The sequence below is a fragment of the Stegastes partitus genome, unplaced genomic scaffold, assembly GCF_000690725.1.
Source record: "Stegastes partitus isolate 25-593 unplaced genomic scaffold, Stegastes_partitus-1.0.2 Scaffold136, whole genome shotgun sequence".
In the NCBI taxonomy this organism is placed as follows: Eukaryota; Metazoa; Chordata; class Actinopteri; family Pomacentridae; genus Stegastes; species Stegastes partitus.
The window spans coordinates 611,060-626,253 of record NW_007577867.1 but is presented as its reverse complement, the minus strand read 5'-3'; the positions used below and the strand labels follow the sequence as shown (position 1 = coordinate 626,253).

Here is a 15,194-nt window from a genome sequence, read left to right as displayed (position 1 = left end):
TGTTTTGCTTCTGTGCTCAACATGTCCTATAATAGAAACTAATAGCTGTCCATTTATATACACTTTGTCTTTGCCCTGTCTTACTGCTATTTTCTTCTGCAGAGGTTTCTCCTTTTGAAACTTATTTAATTTTGTGTCATTCAGAAATACTTGCTAAAGATGATCGAATTGCTTTTGTATACCACGAAAATTATTATATTTTCAGAGCCATCCTGAAACATATGGGATTGCAGCAAAAGATGACCCATTGCCAAGCATCTAAAAAATGGGAGAACATGAAGAAGAGATACAAGGTACACTTCTCTTCTACTTAGATTTGTAAAACATTTTGAAAAATCTCTCTCTTTACTTTTTTGCCCACTCTCTGTCTCCTCAGGAGTTAAAGAATCCTCCAGAAGGGGTGAAAGCGTTTCCTGAAATGTGGCCCTTTTTCTCCTTGATGGATGATGCTATGGAGGGTCGGCTGGAGGGCAACGCCCCCATCCTCAAGGCCTACTCCAGCGATCACAACAATGGGGACTTCTTACCCGTTTCCCAACCCAAAAAGAGGAAGCCATCCACCATGGAGATATCCTCTGCTTTGATAGTTGACGGACCTGAGATCGAGGTTTCCATGAACAGTGATGTGGACGGGGAGGAGGTGGCAGTGCAGCAGGGAAGCCTGGAGATAGGCCGCATCATGCAGGAGGCAGAGGACGAGAAAAATAGGATGGACAGTCAACAACAGGTTAAAGAAAGAGAGAAAGAGGTGATGGAAAGGGAGCGTCTGGTACTGCAGAGGGAGAGAGCGGTGCTGGATAGAGAGATCGCTATTCTGGACCGAGACCGGGCTTTGCTGGAGAGAGAGAAGGCGACGATGGAGAGAGAGCGGGCGACAGTGGAGAGAGAGAAGGCAGTGATGGAGAGGGAGAGGACGATGGTGGAGAAGGACAGAGATGCTGTGTACAAGGACCGGCTGACTCTGGAGCAAGAGAAGGCGAAACTGGGAAGAACTTCTGCAGCAACAGAAAGTACCAAGAAGATTGCAGAAGACAGCAGTGAGGTTAAAGAGTCAGACACCATGAACAGGAAGGAGCGGTTCTTTACATTGTTTGAAAAACTTATTGAAAATTTGTAAAAAGAAAAAAAAAAAAATACAACTGCACTTTGCTATATTGTTTTGGGTATATTTAATTTAAAAAGAGCATTTATTTTTGTTAAATTATAAAATCTTGGAGGCTTTCTGCACAAACTGCCCCTGACGAAACATTTGTCTGTTTGCACAAATACATTGTTTTGAAAGTTTCCACCTTGTCTGTATCTTCATGTTTTTTTTTTTAAATACACAATCACTTCACCTACAAGTTAGCAATGAAAACGTTGAGCCACTCCCAAGTTTGGAGAGGTCTTCAAAACGACTTTATTCACTTGTGGTTATTCCATACAGAGCACACAATAGCAAGCTATTAGCATTATTCTTAACCCCATCCACAAATATAATCAACATCCCCCCTCCCAAATCAAACAATAGTCTTGAGTTGATCGACTCTAGACATTAGAGTCTTTGGTAAAAGCTATTGTGCACTGTTAAAACATCACTTTTTGAAGTGTAATATACCAAATATTGCAGTTCATGTAAAAAATCTTTATTTTTTTTTTTAGAATATATATTTTATATTACAGTACAGACTTTACAACAAATGATTGTGTTTAAATGCGTCTTTTATTGCATTAGATACTCAATTTACCTTTCATTAAGCTCCAGCTTCAATAAGTTTATGCTAGTATACATTGCCAAAAGTGTTAGATTTCGTCATTAATCTTAATATTATTTTTACAAAACAAACATATTTAAACAATATATTACTGGTTGTATTTTTTGCCAGTCATGACAGAACACTAAACAGAAACATACATGCCATTCCAGGGTTTTTAATAAATTGATTTCTCCACCTATTTACTTTAAATCAAGTTGCGGAACAGTTTGGCGTCTGAGAAAGTTCTTGTGTGTACGTGTGTGTGTGTGTTAGTGTGTGTGTGTACATGCATTGGAGTGAACAAGAGAGTGAAGGTTTTAGTGTGTGTGTGTGTTTCTGGCATAAAAATCTGAACAACAGGAAGAAGGTGCAGTGGAGCAGTGTGTATGTGCTTAATCATCAGACTCTGACTCATAATTTATGTGTTCTTGGGTGATTGTGAAACAAATTTCCACACAGTTTTACTGATTTCTATGATATTGCAGCAGCATGTATGACAGTTTATTGGTAACACACTATTGCAGCTGATGGTTTGGTTTAGAAGTGAATGTGTTGGATGTATGCGTGCGTCGCCCGTGTGTGTCAATATGTACAAGTATGTGTGCATGTGGTTGTATTTGTGTGCAAGAGTGTAGGTCGGGGTCTGTGTGGTTAAATGAGATCCCCGATGGGTATACGAGGCAGGCAGACGTAAGCCTGTGGGGTCCTGCTGAGGTTGATGGGGTTGCCGTCCAGACGGATGTCCTCCAGTGCGTTCCTGATGTAGTTGAAATCTTTCAGGTTGCAGAACGTGTCCTCATGCATCATCTGAATATTGTTACGCTGCAATAGAAGAGGAGGAGGATTCATGATGATCAGCCAGTTCGAGGTGAGTAAGAAGAGTAAGAATATCTTGATTTGTAAAAGACAGTGTAGCGTCACTGATGTGCTGCTGTTGTGAGACTTGCTTCAGTAAATGCTCCATTTACTCATAATTAAAGTTTGATTTTATTGAGCAATTCCTCAGCTCATCTCTTGCTGATTTTTAAAAACTGTCTATTCACAACGGTGTAACATAAAGAGACGTGCAAAAGAGCAACAGCTTTGCATCGTCAAGTAATTGTATGCCTCACTAATGAGCAGCACCTGAATTTACTCTTCCTAAACGCAAACCTCATTTGTGTAGTCAAGTACTGCCACTTGGTGGTCAGATGTATAACACAAATACACACAAAACAAAGATGGAGCTACAGATATGTTCAGGAAATCATTCAACAAGGTACCAAATATATAATCTGTCTGATAAAAGCTTAGGTGTACAGTATTTTTCATTATATATGTAGTTATTTGTAACATTGTTACTTGATTTTCAGAGAAAACCCCTGATTACATCAGTAAGTTGTTGAAGATGTTGTTTGTCTTATATCCAATTGTAGGGTTCTAACCCTAATATTTAAAATAGTCAGATGAATTTATATAATAGGTAATATTGTAGGGTCCAAACCATAATATATGAATTATTCAGATAAACATGCATTTTATATAATATTGTAGGGTCTTAACAGTGTTATTTCCTAAATTTCTCAGTTGGAAACCACTTTAACGTCAACATCTGTTATGTTAAATGTGCTGTATCAATGATGGCAACTTGACTAACTGACTGGAATATAGACTTTTTTAAATTGTTTTTTGGTTGTCTACAGTTTGCTGACATCATTTTATTTAATCAAAGCTCCACCCTCTTCAGCATTTGTCCGAAGTGTAATGAGACCAAAGAGTAACAACACCTGTGTGGATGTTTAGAACCAGTAATGGTTTAGTTTCCCATATTGCCTCATCAGTTTTGTTTTTGTATTTACCGTATTTAAAAAAAACAAAAAACAAATAGTACTAGAAATCTGAAGAATGCTGAGAACTTGCTTCATGATTTGAACTCATCATTTTCAGTGCTGACCAGAGGTGTAAAGTGATGAGACTAAAGCAGGTATACCTGTAGGTGTAGAGATCGCAGGCTGTCTGGTAGAGGCACTGGGATGTAGTCAATGTGGTTGTCTGTGAGGTACAGGTACAGCAGGGCAGTCATATCCTGTGTGCAGCGAGAAAACATACAAATGGTTATTGGCCTGGACCTTTAGAAGTTGGCTTGACAGTACAATCTTTACAGAATGGAGCTGTAAGATTGTGCTTTTTCTCCATTCATCTGCACTCTTGTCCTGCTCCTGTTAACTTGCTGTCTTCCTCTCGACAACACTGTCGCCTGTATTCAGCCGAGAAAGTTGAAATACAGATCCTGCTGTCCACTTATCTAAATAAATGCTTTAGTTTGATGAATGGGCCTCTTTTTTGCCCATTTCAGCATCACACAGTTTGACATTTTCTTCAACAATTTAACTCTGAAGAGAACACCAGTATAACAACTACTCTGAATTGTGCTGTCCAGTATTAAAAGCACGACAATATTTCTTCTCTCTAGTTAACTGTGGCTTTTTCTGAATTACTTCACAAATATCTATGATTTTTGTACTGCAGTTACAGGTTGGTTCGTGGTCTGTATGCCCTCATACAGACTTTAATTTTCAGTAGAGAAGGTATACGTACTTTGAACGCCTCTGAATGAATTCCCTTTGTGCCAATGTTGTTGTGGCTGGCATCAATGAGGGTCATGGTCTCTGGGAGACCCGGCAGCTGGGAGACGTAATTTTCTCGGATCACCAGCTCCTCCAGGTTAGGCAGACCCAAAAATGCCTTTTCATCAATGGACTTTATCTCGTTTGCAGTTAAGTCGATCCTCTTCAGCTTGTCTGGAAGGGAACGAGAAAATATGCACTCTGAGACACTGATGGGTGCACTTAAATGTTTGACCTTCACCTTCATATTTAGTTTAGGTCTAATATTTATACATTCAGACTAGAAACATACTCATGGAGGCAAAGTCGGACTTGTTGATCTTGGTGATTCTGTTGTAGCGGGCATAGAAGTGAGTGGTGTCTTTGGGTAGAGGTGGAACACTATCCAACTTCAAGTCATCACAGTAGACTGAGCCACCAAGGCAGGTGCACAACAAGCAAGTGGGCATTCCTGGAACACATGGATAAGAAGAAGAAAGTATGAGCTAAGATATGAAATAAATGACAGACAGAATGCATGGTAGTTCATTGAGGAAGTCTCAAAGCCCTCCCAAGACAAAGGTTGAAATCCACAGGGCAAGAGTCAGTCCAGGATTTCAGGTTCTTGCAGACAAGTTCCAAAGGGAACCGAGATTGTCCGAATTCAGTTCAGTACTGACCTCGTCTGTCAATCACAGGCTCTTCAGGCTCTTCTGGCTCTTCAGGCTCTGGCAATCCAGAGCTCACTGACCCTTCTACAGTGCCAGCACCCTCCTGAGGGGTTTCTGGTGTAGTCGGAAGCAGCCCCTCCTCTTGTTAGAGACAAGATTAGGTGTTAAAGAAACAGGTTAGATCAGCATTGACATGGAAGAGGACGTCTGGCAATCAGCAGCCCACTGTTTGCCGCAGTATGTTACACGTTGTATCTTAGCAGTGTTAACCAAGTGCTTAAGGCATTTAACTGATTAATGCAAGTTAAATGAAGATTATTTTCTGGTGTTAATAACATGAAATGTGATTTGCTGAGTGGTTACAAACAACATGATGGTTAGTGAGCAACAAAAACCCATTTTAAAGGAAACAAGTTCAAATGGCTCCCAGCTGCCTTCATGCTGGGATACAAAATTACATAACTATAGTGGATGAGGTCTAAACATTTCTGTGGCAGTAGTTATTGCAGTGTATACTTTTGTCACGGTTTGCCATCGTTGGCAAATTACCACTCATATCAAGTGGACAGCTTAAAGTAGTGTGTACATTTCCAGTCATCCAGGTCATTGCTTCAGAAGGCAGCTGGACCTCTGCTTTTGGTTCTTGAGAATGCTTTACCTCTTCTTTAGTTCAACCTGACGATTGGGGCATCCCACATTTAAACTGTCACCCCAACTAACATGGATATTGGTCCATTAACAACCCAAGACTCACTCGAGGTGTAAATGTTTGTGAAACTGCCAGGTGAGGGATGACCCAATGATATTAATGGTGGTAAAACTTTCTGGGCAGTGATCTACAGACTGCATTATAAGTATCTGGAAAGTGTTGTTGTTGACCCCCTCCTCTGTTTAAAGATGGCTGATCCAGTATAACACAGATCTAAAACCATCTCTCTTCAATGTTCAGAGTATGATTATTGTTGTGCAGTTTGCATAATCATTCACACTTTGAAGCATTTGAGGCCTCTTGGATGAGAGGAGAAACATATTCAAGAACCAAAAAGAGAAGTCCAGTTACCTTCTACTGAAGCTCTTGGGACTGCTTTAAGTATAGATGTGACTCAAGATGCATTGAGGACACACTAAGATCTGATCACACAGACCACATCCAACTGGACAATTTGGGTTGCCTAAAACACACCCTGTTGCATACACTGGAAGCTGGAAGTGCATTGTAGCCTCCCACCAACAATGTGTCTGATCTTTACAAATTGAAATGATGTACATGTTTATTTATATGTACAGGAGAGTGGAGCCACATATAATCAGGGCCTATCTTTCCTGTCATTTTAGACTCAGACACTCCAAGCTGCGCTGTTTTTCTGTTACATGGTCTTTCCTGGATATTTGCACACCTGTATCCACTTCCTTGATTAGCCCTCTCAGTATTTAAACCACTAGGTCACCACCTGTGTTCAGACTTTCTACACAACATCTCAAGTGTTCAGTTGCCAGTTGTTTGTCTTATCTGCCTGTTTTTAATCCTGGGCACTGTTTTTTTCCCCTTGTCCTTGTTCAGTTAAACTTGCTTTACCTGTCTTGTTTTGTGTTGTGCTTTTGGGTCTTGAATTCTGAGCCTTCATCACTATCTCTTTTCTGCAAAGAAGGCGGTGACGATGGAACAGAAACAACTCTTTACCTTTTTTTAGAGTTTCCATCCTAAAACACAAAGGTCTAACAAGTGTATTTCCTTTCACATAACATCAAAACTGAATTTTTGGCTGTTTTAAATTCAAATTTTAAGCAGTGTTTACTAGCTCTTCCATGTGTGCTCTGGTGCATGATGCAAACAAGCAGGGATCCACTAATAAAGCAAATAGCCCATCGCACTGGTGCAGTTCTGAAACTCAAGGGTACCTTTCAAGCTGTTGCCCTCCAACTCATTAAACAGTGATGTTAAAGGTGGGGAAGAAAAACCCACATTCTTTTAAAGCAATGCACTGAAATAAAGGGGAAGTGGCCAAAACTGATGAAAATGGCCCAGTACCATTGTTGGCACATTGTCCAATTTAAGTATTTGCTCTTTAGTATACTTTTTCATGTGTGAGGTATAGACTTCAGTTTTCACCCTGCCTTTAACATGTCTTGATTAGATACTGACCTTTAGTGTCAGGGACCAGAGTCACATCAGGGACCTCAGTGTCTCCAGAGCCAGAGACACCAGAAGCCCCAGAGGCTCCGGAGACCTCTGAATCTCCAGAGGCTCCAACATCCCCTGAGACCCCTGAAGCTCCTGAGAACTCCCCAGAAGCACCCGATGCCTCGTGGGGGATAGTGTCGGGAATGAGGGGCAGCTCCTCCTCTTGTTAGTGCCAAGGGTTGGGGTTAGGCGACATGAGGTTAGGAAGTGAAGATGGACAATCAATCAACCAATCAATCACCCTCTCATTACAGATGAGACAGGATGTTAGAATGACAATGATTATGAGTAAAACAAATACATGACGCTCAGTAGCACAAAGTTCAACATTTAACTACATTTAAAAAGGAAGCAGTTAAATGGAATTTAACGTAAAATCACAAAGAATGACAGGTTATTCTTACACACATCAAGAAATGGTGTTGCCACAAACTTCACTAACTGCTCTGTAAAGGTACTAACCTCCAGACAACAATATTATCCCTGAGTCTCCGGACTCAGAGTCCCCAGAAACCCCAGAACTTCCCGAAGCCCCTGAGATCAAAAGATCTCCGGAGAACCCAGAACCAGACTGGTCCCCAGACCCTCCAGAGCCCAGGGGGAGTTCAATGGAAATCCCAGAGCCTCCGGAGGCAAAGTCACCAGAGGCTCCAGAAGTTGCAGATCCCATGGTATCTCCAGATCCCGAGAGATCCCCAGATATCAAAAGATCCCCAGATAACAAGAACTCCCCGGATCCTCCAGAGCTGTGGAGCTCCTCCGAGGCTCCGGAGATGAAGATAATGTCACCAGAACCCCCAGAGGCGCTGGAGACCAGTGTGTCTCCTGACCCTCCAGACCCAGAAGCCCCAGAAGCTCCTGAGGCCCCAGACCCTACGGAGCCCCCAAAATCTCCGGAGACATGAAGAATATCAATGGGCGTCAGACGCAGCTCCACCTCTTGTTAGAGACAAGATTAGGTATTAATAAACAGACAGATGACACTGAAAAAGATCATTAATCAGGTTTGAAGGTCACAGTCATGATTAGGTTAAACAGTAGATGACAAATGGACAAAATGAACACATTTAACCATTAGCTGCTAGTTAAATGGATGACATGCACATAGAGAAGATAATGATAGGTAATGAAGACGATGGGTTTAGAGGATGGACGATTGTTTCTCCGTTGTTTTTTTTTTAGAACGCTGCTTTCACAACTCCATAGTCTCAGGACCCTCTTTTAAAATGACTGAACGTACTCGTGAAGTAACTTTATGTTTTTTGGAATGCAGATCTACATTTGTGTGCTTTTTCAGACCTTTCTGTGTGTCTGGACCCATGAGAACCCCAGATCCCCCTGAACCCTGAGGGACAAGCTGGGGTTTTAGGGGCAACTCCTCCTCCTCTTCCTCCTCCACTTCTTTTTCTGCTTCCAACGAGTCCTCAGGTACAGGGTAGTTGTAGTCAGGTGGGGCCAGTGTTCCAATCTCTATCTGAGAGAAAGACAGCAGCAGTGAGTCAGAAGTATACGAAAACTAGACCCAGAATTCAGCATCAGAAAAGTAACACTTAATCTTTCAACATTTTTCTTATGACTTGAAACCAATGTGTGTTTTGTTCCATTTCTGCCCATCTTGATTGATAATTTTTCAAGAAATAAGACAACTTTACCCCCGGTGCTTTTACACAGACAATCGAAGCAAAGTAAATAACCTCAAGTTGGATTTAGTAATGTGCCATAATTATGAGTAACCATACATGCTTAAGAAACCAGAATCTCAGTCATTAAACTGAATGTCATGGAGGTACAGTATGTAATAGTCAAGGCTGTTTTAAGATAATGGTTGACATTAATGTCAGAATCTCTTGCACACAGAGGAAAGAGGGGCATTAATAGCTTATGGTACACATATTTAATAATGTATAATGGGGTAATATATAAAACCTGCAAAACTGAAAAGATCAGTTTTAGCTCTAGGCACCAACACGAGCTACTTGAAATTCCAGCAACAAATGTTCAACAACAATAATAAAAAGGATATTGGCAATATAACTAGTTCTGTAAAAGATGGGAGTTGGCATTGATACTTTCAAAATATTGATTGTCAGAGGATTTGAAAGTAAAAGAAAATTAAAATCATGAGAATCCAAAGTTCTTGTATTGTCAAACTCTATTATCAGAAAATAGAATCACTGACTAACAACTACAAAATATGTGTTCAGGTTGAATGTGTTGCCCTCTTTACAAAATTTGAAGTAAAATTTAATCTTGTGGCAGAAAGGCTGTTGGATAACAAGAGTCCTTGACAGTTCAGCATAGCTGGAAGGTTTAACAAAATCTGCTGTGTGACTGCTGATGTGGAAATAAAAATTAAAAATACTTAAAAATACTCTGTTTACCATCTTTCTTAAACAATAGCTTGATTTATATTTGAAGAAGTAGTTGTGTTCTCTATTTTCATACAGTTTTGTGAATATTTTTGCAAGCACTACAGTAAATATTCTCTGAATGTATATTTCCACGATTTACATCAGCCAACTATGGTTACAAAGTTTGCCCTTTGTATGCTTGTATTGCCCCCTTCTCTCTACCCTAAATGTTATATGTGGATAAACATTATTTGCTCAACATTGATCAAGTTTTTTTTCTCCTTTATTAACAAATTGTATTCACAGTGAGGTGATAGTTTCAACTATTCTGTGTAACTTATCTAAACAATAAGCCATAGGGTCAGTCTAGTGTATTATGTGAATGTGACGTCCTCATTTCAGATCTGTCCTGATATCTTATACTCCCTCATGCTTTACTCTATGTTAATCCTTTCTACAAGGATTAAAAGGCAATAAAAAGGGGACATGTCACTACAAACAAGTGACTGAAGGTGACACTTTTTTCATCTGCTGCTCATTAAAGGTAGCAGCACAGGACTCCACTGTGTAATATTTTCACCGCTAGATGGCAGCAAACAGTCCAGATTGAAGCATTCACTGCAGGGACAGCAATGATCACCAAACCCAGGTGTAATGACCATGGAGGTCATTTTTGAAGTAGATACACCAGCTGGTTCTCACAAAGATAGAGGTGGTGAACTGTATGTCTTGCCACCAGCTATTAGCACTTTATATGTGAGATGTGTACAGTTCCATGACAAGTTGGTGTCCTTACCAGATGTCAAACTAACTTTATGTTTAGACTCTGTAGGGAACTTTGGTTTATATGTTCTTGCTTATGAACAGAAAAAGGCTGCTGTCAACTTCAGCCACAGATATTACACTTTTTGCGTCTTACAAGAGAGATATTCAGATCCTTCCACTTCATGAAGAGACACTATATATTACATTTTAAAACACTGTGCATTGTGCCACATGTTCAACCTAGTTAGTCGGTTTAAAGCCCCTTTAAGCTTAAATACTGTTGCAGATACATCCAATGCAAAAAACGATGCACATGTTTAGGCTAGTTTCCAAATCTCAAATGACTTCATAAATAAAGACTTTGTTTATCAAATAGACCAGCATGTTTTCCAATTTTTTGTGGGAAAATACATTAAAAGACAACATGGCAAACATTGGCAACCCTTTATGCATTACAGTGTTTTCATTAAAAGCTTCCGGTATACCCATCTGGTGTTTAAATTGCATTTATAGCTGTTGGTCTCTGATGCTTTGGCATTTGATAAAACCTGCAGTTCACTCATTTTCCAGACGAGGGCAATGAACTCCCACACACTGCCACAGGTAGTACCTGACACTCTGTCACGCCCGACAAGCCAGACTCAGCCCTCCAAAGAGGGAATGGTCCTTGTGGAACCAAGACACACATGGTAGCTGCACAGATCCATATCTGAGTCTTTCAGCCCAAGTAATCAGATGTCAGTGAGCAGGCAGATACCAAAGTGAATGTATGTCCAGAGAGTGATGTCAAAACTAAGTCGAATATTCAGGCCACCGGAAATGCAAATGGAAACAAAAAGAGCAGTCAAACAGATCTTTAGCACTGAAGGCTGCATTTTAAAGTTCAGCTGAGACACAGTTTGGGATACAACAAGGTAGGCCTTTGAAAAGTCTTGCACAGAGTTAGCTCACTGCAGCTCTCCCCTTCATTTCCCCCTTTCTCCAAAGCAAACATATACACCCGAGGGGAAAGAAGAGGCGAAAGGCTGGCGACCAAAAACACTGAAAAAAATAAAAAAGTAGCCCTCTGGAAACAGCATGGGAATACAGAATGCACAGGAAGAGATGCAGAATGTCAGCATCAAGCCAAAACCAGATGTTATGTTGCTGCTATAGTATACACTATATCAGTCAGTGTATGCATTCAGCTCAGTGAGTCAACAAAGATTTAGACTGAGGCAGAATTTTTTCAGCAAAACCTCACTTATGGTCACCAGCTTTGTCATTTACCACGCACAAAATGAAACTATGATTTGCTAAGCTGTCAGTCACCCTAAAGACACGATCCATGTTTCATCATCGTATACTGTACAGCATGTACAATGTCAAGTTTCGTGTCCTGTGAAGCCATGTGGCAGTTTTTGAATCAGATTTATGAGGCTCTGCAGCCCGGAGTGAATGCAAACAGATCTTTTGCAGATGCAGATTAAAGGAATAGTCTGGTATTTTTGGAAATGGGTTTGATTTGTTCCTTGCAGAGCTGGCAGTTTGATGATGCTCTCAATCTCACTGAACTTTTGTATGGCAAGATATAATATCTGTGGCTTTTAGAGGATTTTGATCTATAGATTTTGCTACCTTTGGACATAGCTAGATTAGCTGTTTCCCCATCTCGTTATGCTAAGCTATGCTAACCAGCTGTTGGGTGTAGCTCCATATTTAACGCACACAGATGTGAGTGGTATTGAACTTTTCAACTAATTTTCTTTTTCTATTCCCTCAAGAGCCAAGCTAGCTAGACAGAAAAACCAAGGTCAAAATATTCCCTTATCTCAGAATAATAACCACATTAACAACAGAGGAGGACAATCTAATTTTTTTAGATAAGGCAGGAATTTGGATATGGACACACGAGGAGCTACGAAAACTCCTTTAAATACATAATGATAAATTCCAGTGCAACAGCAGTGCAAACAAAACTCCTTTAGAAATTCCTCAACACCTCTGTGACAGTCTGAACAATTAGAGTTAATTAAAAAACACTTTGCCCACCAGCTATACAAAAAAAAAAACAACCTAAACTTAACGTGCTCCTAAAGGCGTTACTCAACAAAAGAGAAGCTGGTGAGAGACAGCCTGAAGCTCTTGGGCCAACTAAAGACCCGGAATGAATCCAAAGTTGGTGATTAAAGCATTTGCAGAGAATTTGAATGCAGCAGACTGAAGACAATTTGCTTGGATAACAGCGTAGATGAGCCCTTACTTCTCTCAAAAGAGACAAGCCCAGAGGAGAAAGAGGAGAAATACCAAACGAGAGCTGGATGTGGAAAGTAAAGACTCAGCATTCCAGAGGCATGGAGCTCATCATCGCTTCATTTCTCCCCTGAGAGCTGATGTGTGTGTGTGTGTGTGTGTGGAAAAGAAAAAAGAAAAACCTGTTTAATTTTTTACTCCTCTTAGGCAACCGCTCTATCTGAAGATCTGCCCCCTCACCTTTAACGGTTTTATCAACAAAACCAAATGAAAGGTCTCTGCAAAGACTTCTCAGCAATCGCAGCTGCGAGTCAAAACTTTGTGTTTATTCATTTCAGGCAACAGGATGTGAGAAATTCTAGTAACTCTAATTGTACTGGTTCTCCTCTTCCTGCTCCCACAGACTCCCACAAAACCTTATGCAATGTGCTGTGTCATATCCAGTCTTGTTAAACAGAGAGACATTATCAAAGCCATTCCCATGCAACACATGGCTCAAATCCCACACTGAGCAGCTCCATGTGTAAGACTCAGCTGTAAAAGTTTGCACAAAAGGGCTCAGTCACGTTGATTAAAGCAAAAAGAAAAAAAAAAGTTGTAGTGGCACCTTTTTTTTTTGTGACGGAGGTGAAATAATTCTACATCTTGTCGTATCTGCTCCACTGGATCGGCCTTAGATAACAGCAGCAGTGCGAGTGCAATCCACATCAGGTTTAACTTAAGTCGCTGGCTCAGAGGGAGCCCGCTGAAAATCCTGTGTGGATGATTTGCCTCGTGCCATCTTGACATTGCCTTGGCCTAATTTCCTTGTTACAAAGAAGTCTAAATGGGAACAAGAAATTTGGCTAAAGCTTGCAACCCCATCGTGCCCTGCAGGCTTGCCACATCACACTCAACTCCATCTGATTTAAAGGGCACTGCTGGAACCCATTTGTACATGGTAGTAACCCTTTCTGCCACTGTTCTCCACTTATCTGTTAAAAGCTGCTGTGCTGAGCAGAACCTGAGCGGAACGCAGGCCCAAAGGCCCAGCAATGTTCATGAGTGAAGCAGGTTATTCATTATGAGAAACAGGTGATTTGAACACCATGGTAGTAATGGTTCCACAGCAGCTACTGAACTTCTGAGATCACCAGCATGCACTTGCTAAAGCCTGGAGAGACTATATGTGTGGGGAAAACAATACATGCAAACAATAATTGTGATGCACGTAAGTTTCCTCTTTCCTCTGTGTTGTGGTTGAACAGAAAGTCCAAATCAATTTTTTGCTCTTGATCAGTCTGCATACCAAAAATGTTCAGTTACTCTTTTATTAGTGTGCTGAAGATTCAAGGGCTTGTAACTTCCAATGGTGGCTGGCCGTAGAATAAACTGAACTATTTTGGACACAATAGCACATAAAATTGGGAAGCAACATCCAAGTGGCTCCTGTTGTTATCCTTGTAAAGCTCCATAAACCTGCCAACCTCAGATCAGAGCCAGTTTACCAATCTGACACACTAGAACATCAGTAATTGTAACAGTCTGTACGTTCTGAAATGTCAGCTTTATACACGTTGGTGTGACATCATTTATATTCATGTGTTTCCACAAGTTTTCCAGGAGAGAAACACATAGAAACTAGTGTACCTCAACCATGCATTAAACAGCAGATGGCACGAAACTGACCATATAAAACCTCTCGAGTGATAAAAGCAAATGTTGCATGAATTCTGTCATTGAAAACTGCCCTCAGTTAAACCTGCAATAACAGTTTTTTTTGGGCCGCTTTGGTTTCTAAAGAATGTGTTTACTTCTGACTGAGCAGTATAAATGTCGTAAGTTATTACTTCAAAAGCACTGAATCACCTTTATGCTGTGTTTAAAGACCACAAAAATGGTACAATCTTTTAAACTTTTAATTTACTTCAACTACCAATTAAAGGTGACCAAGCACAATTAAAGGTCAAGTGTTTGCAGGGAGTTTGAAAGCTTGCAAAACAGTTTGTGTTGTTTGGACCCTTAGAGTTTCTTACCTGAGGATCATCAATTGTCAGCCCATCTTCATAGTCGTAGGTATCCTGATTCTCCAAATTGATATTGTCTAGATCCACGTCATAGTTAGCGCTGTCGTACGTGTCCAAGTCCACTTGTCGGGAAAATCTGGGGCTGGCCACTGCCGCTCTGAGGACGAAAAGTCCAAACACGAGCCGCACAAGCATCCTCATAGTCCACCTTGACAAGACACAGAGTTGTAGAGTCAACCAAAAACATTTATAGCTCTAGATACTGTCCAGCACAGTGGAGTACAATTAAACTAGTTTGACATAGATTGTGATTTATTCCACTTAACCATGTAAAAACTGACATCACAAAACTTGCAGCGTAGGTACTTCCCTTTAAACTGGTGTATTATTACGGTACAATAGCATCTGTTGTCAGACATTAAGGCCTGCTGTGTATTACAATGTAGCTCTATACACTGTAATTGCACAACAGGACATGTCTTTATAATACCAGCTCCATAATCTTCCATAATATTGGCAGCATAACCAGTCTATAGGGCTGCAGGCCAAGGCTTGACTTTGGGTCCCATCACTAAGGTCAGTGAATTCATTACTAAGGTGCAGACAGCTCATGGGATCAAAATATGAGCGCCTCTTGCGTCACTGTAGTCAGAAACTCGCTGATCC

The 15,194-nt window shown here is 40.6% G+C and overlaps 2 protein-coding genes across 2 annotated transcripts in view; one reads left to right on the top strand and one right to left on the bottom strand.

The window, feature by feature from the left end:
- Positions 1 to 1,293, top strand: part of LOC103355181 (caldesmon) — a 1,997-nt gene extending 704 nt beyond the window's left edge. Inside the window, exons 2-3 of the mRNA XM_008278877.1 lie at positions 206 to 293; positions 377 to 1,293. Coding sequence (XP_008277099.1) covers positions 222 to 293; positions 377 to 1,117 — 813 coding nt within the window. The 5' untranslated portion in view covers positions 206 to 221 and the 3' untranslated portion in view covers positions 1,118 to 1,293. The remainder of the gene's footprint in view (positions 1 to 205; positions 294 to 376) is intronic.
- A 1,094-nt stretch (positions 1,294 to 2,387) lies between these two features.
- Positions 2,388 to 14,723, bottom strand: LOC103355180 (epiphycan-like). Its single transcript, XM_008278876.1, has 10 exons — positions 14,538 to 14,723; positions 8,474 to 8,648; positions 7,637 to 8,113; positions 7,257 to 7,336; positions 7,136 to 7,220; positions 5,002 to 5,133; positions 4,635 to 4,793; positions 4,314 to 4,516; positions 3,706 to 3,801; positions 2,388 to 2,558 (listed from the first exon to the last, which is right to left on the bottom strand). The coding sequence occupies exons 1-10, from the start codon at positions 14,721 to 14,723 to the stop codon at positions 2,388 to 2,390; spliced, it is 1,764 nt and encodes a 587-aa protein (XP_008277098.1).
- Positions 14,724 to 15,194: the final 471 nt, after the last annotated feature.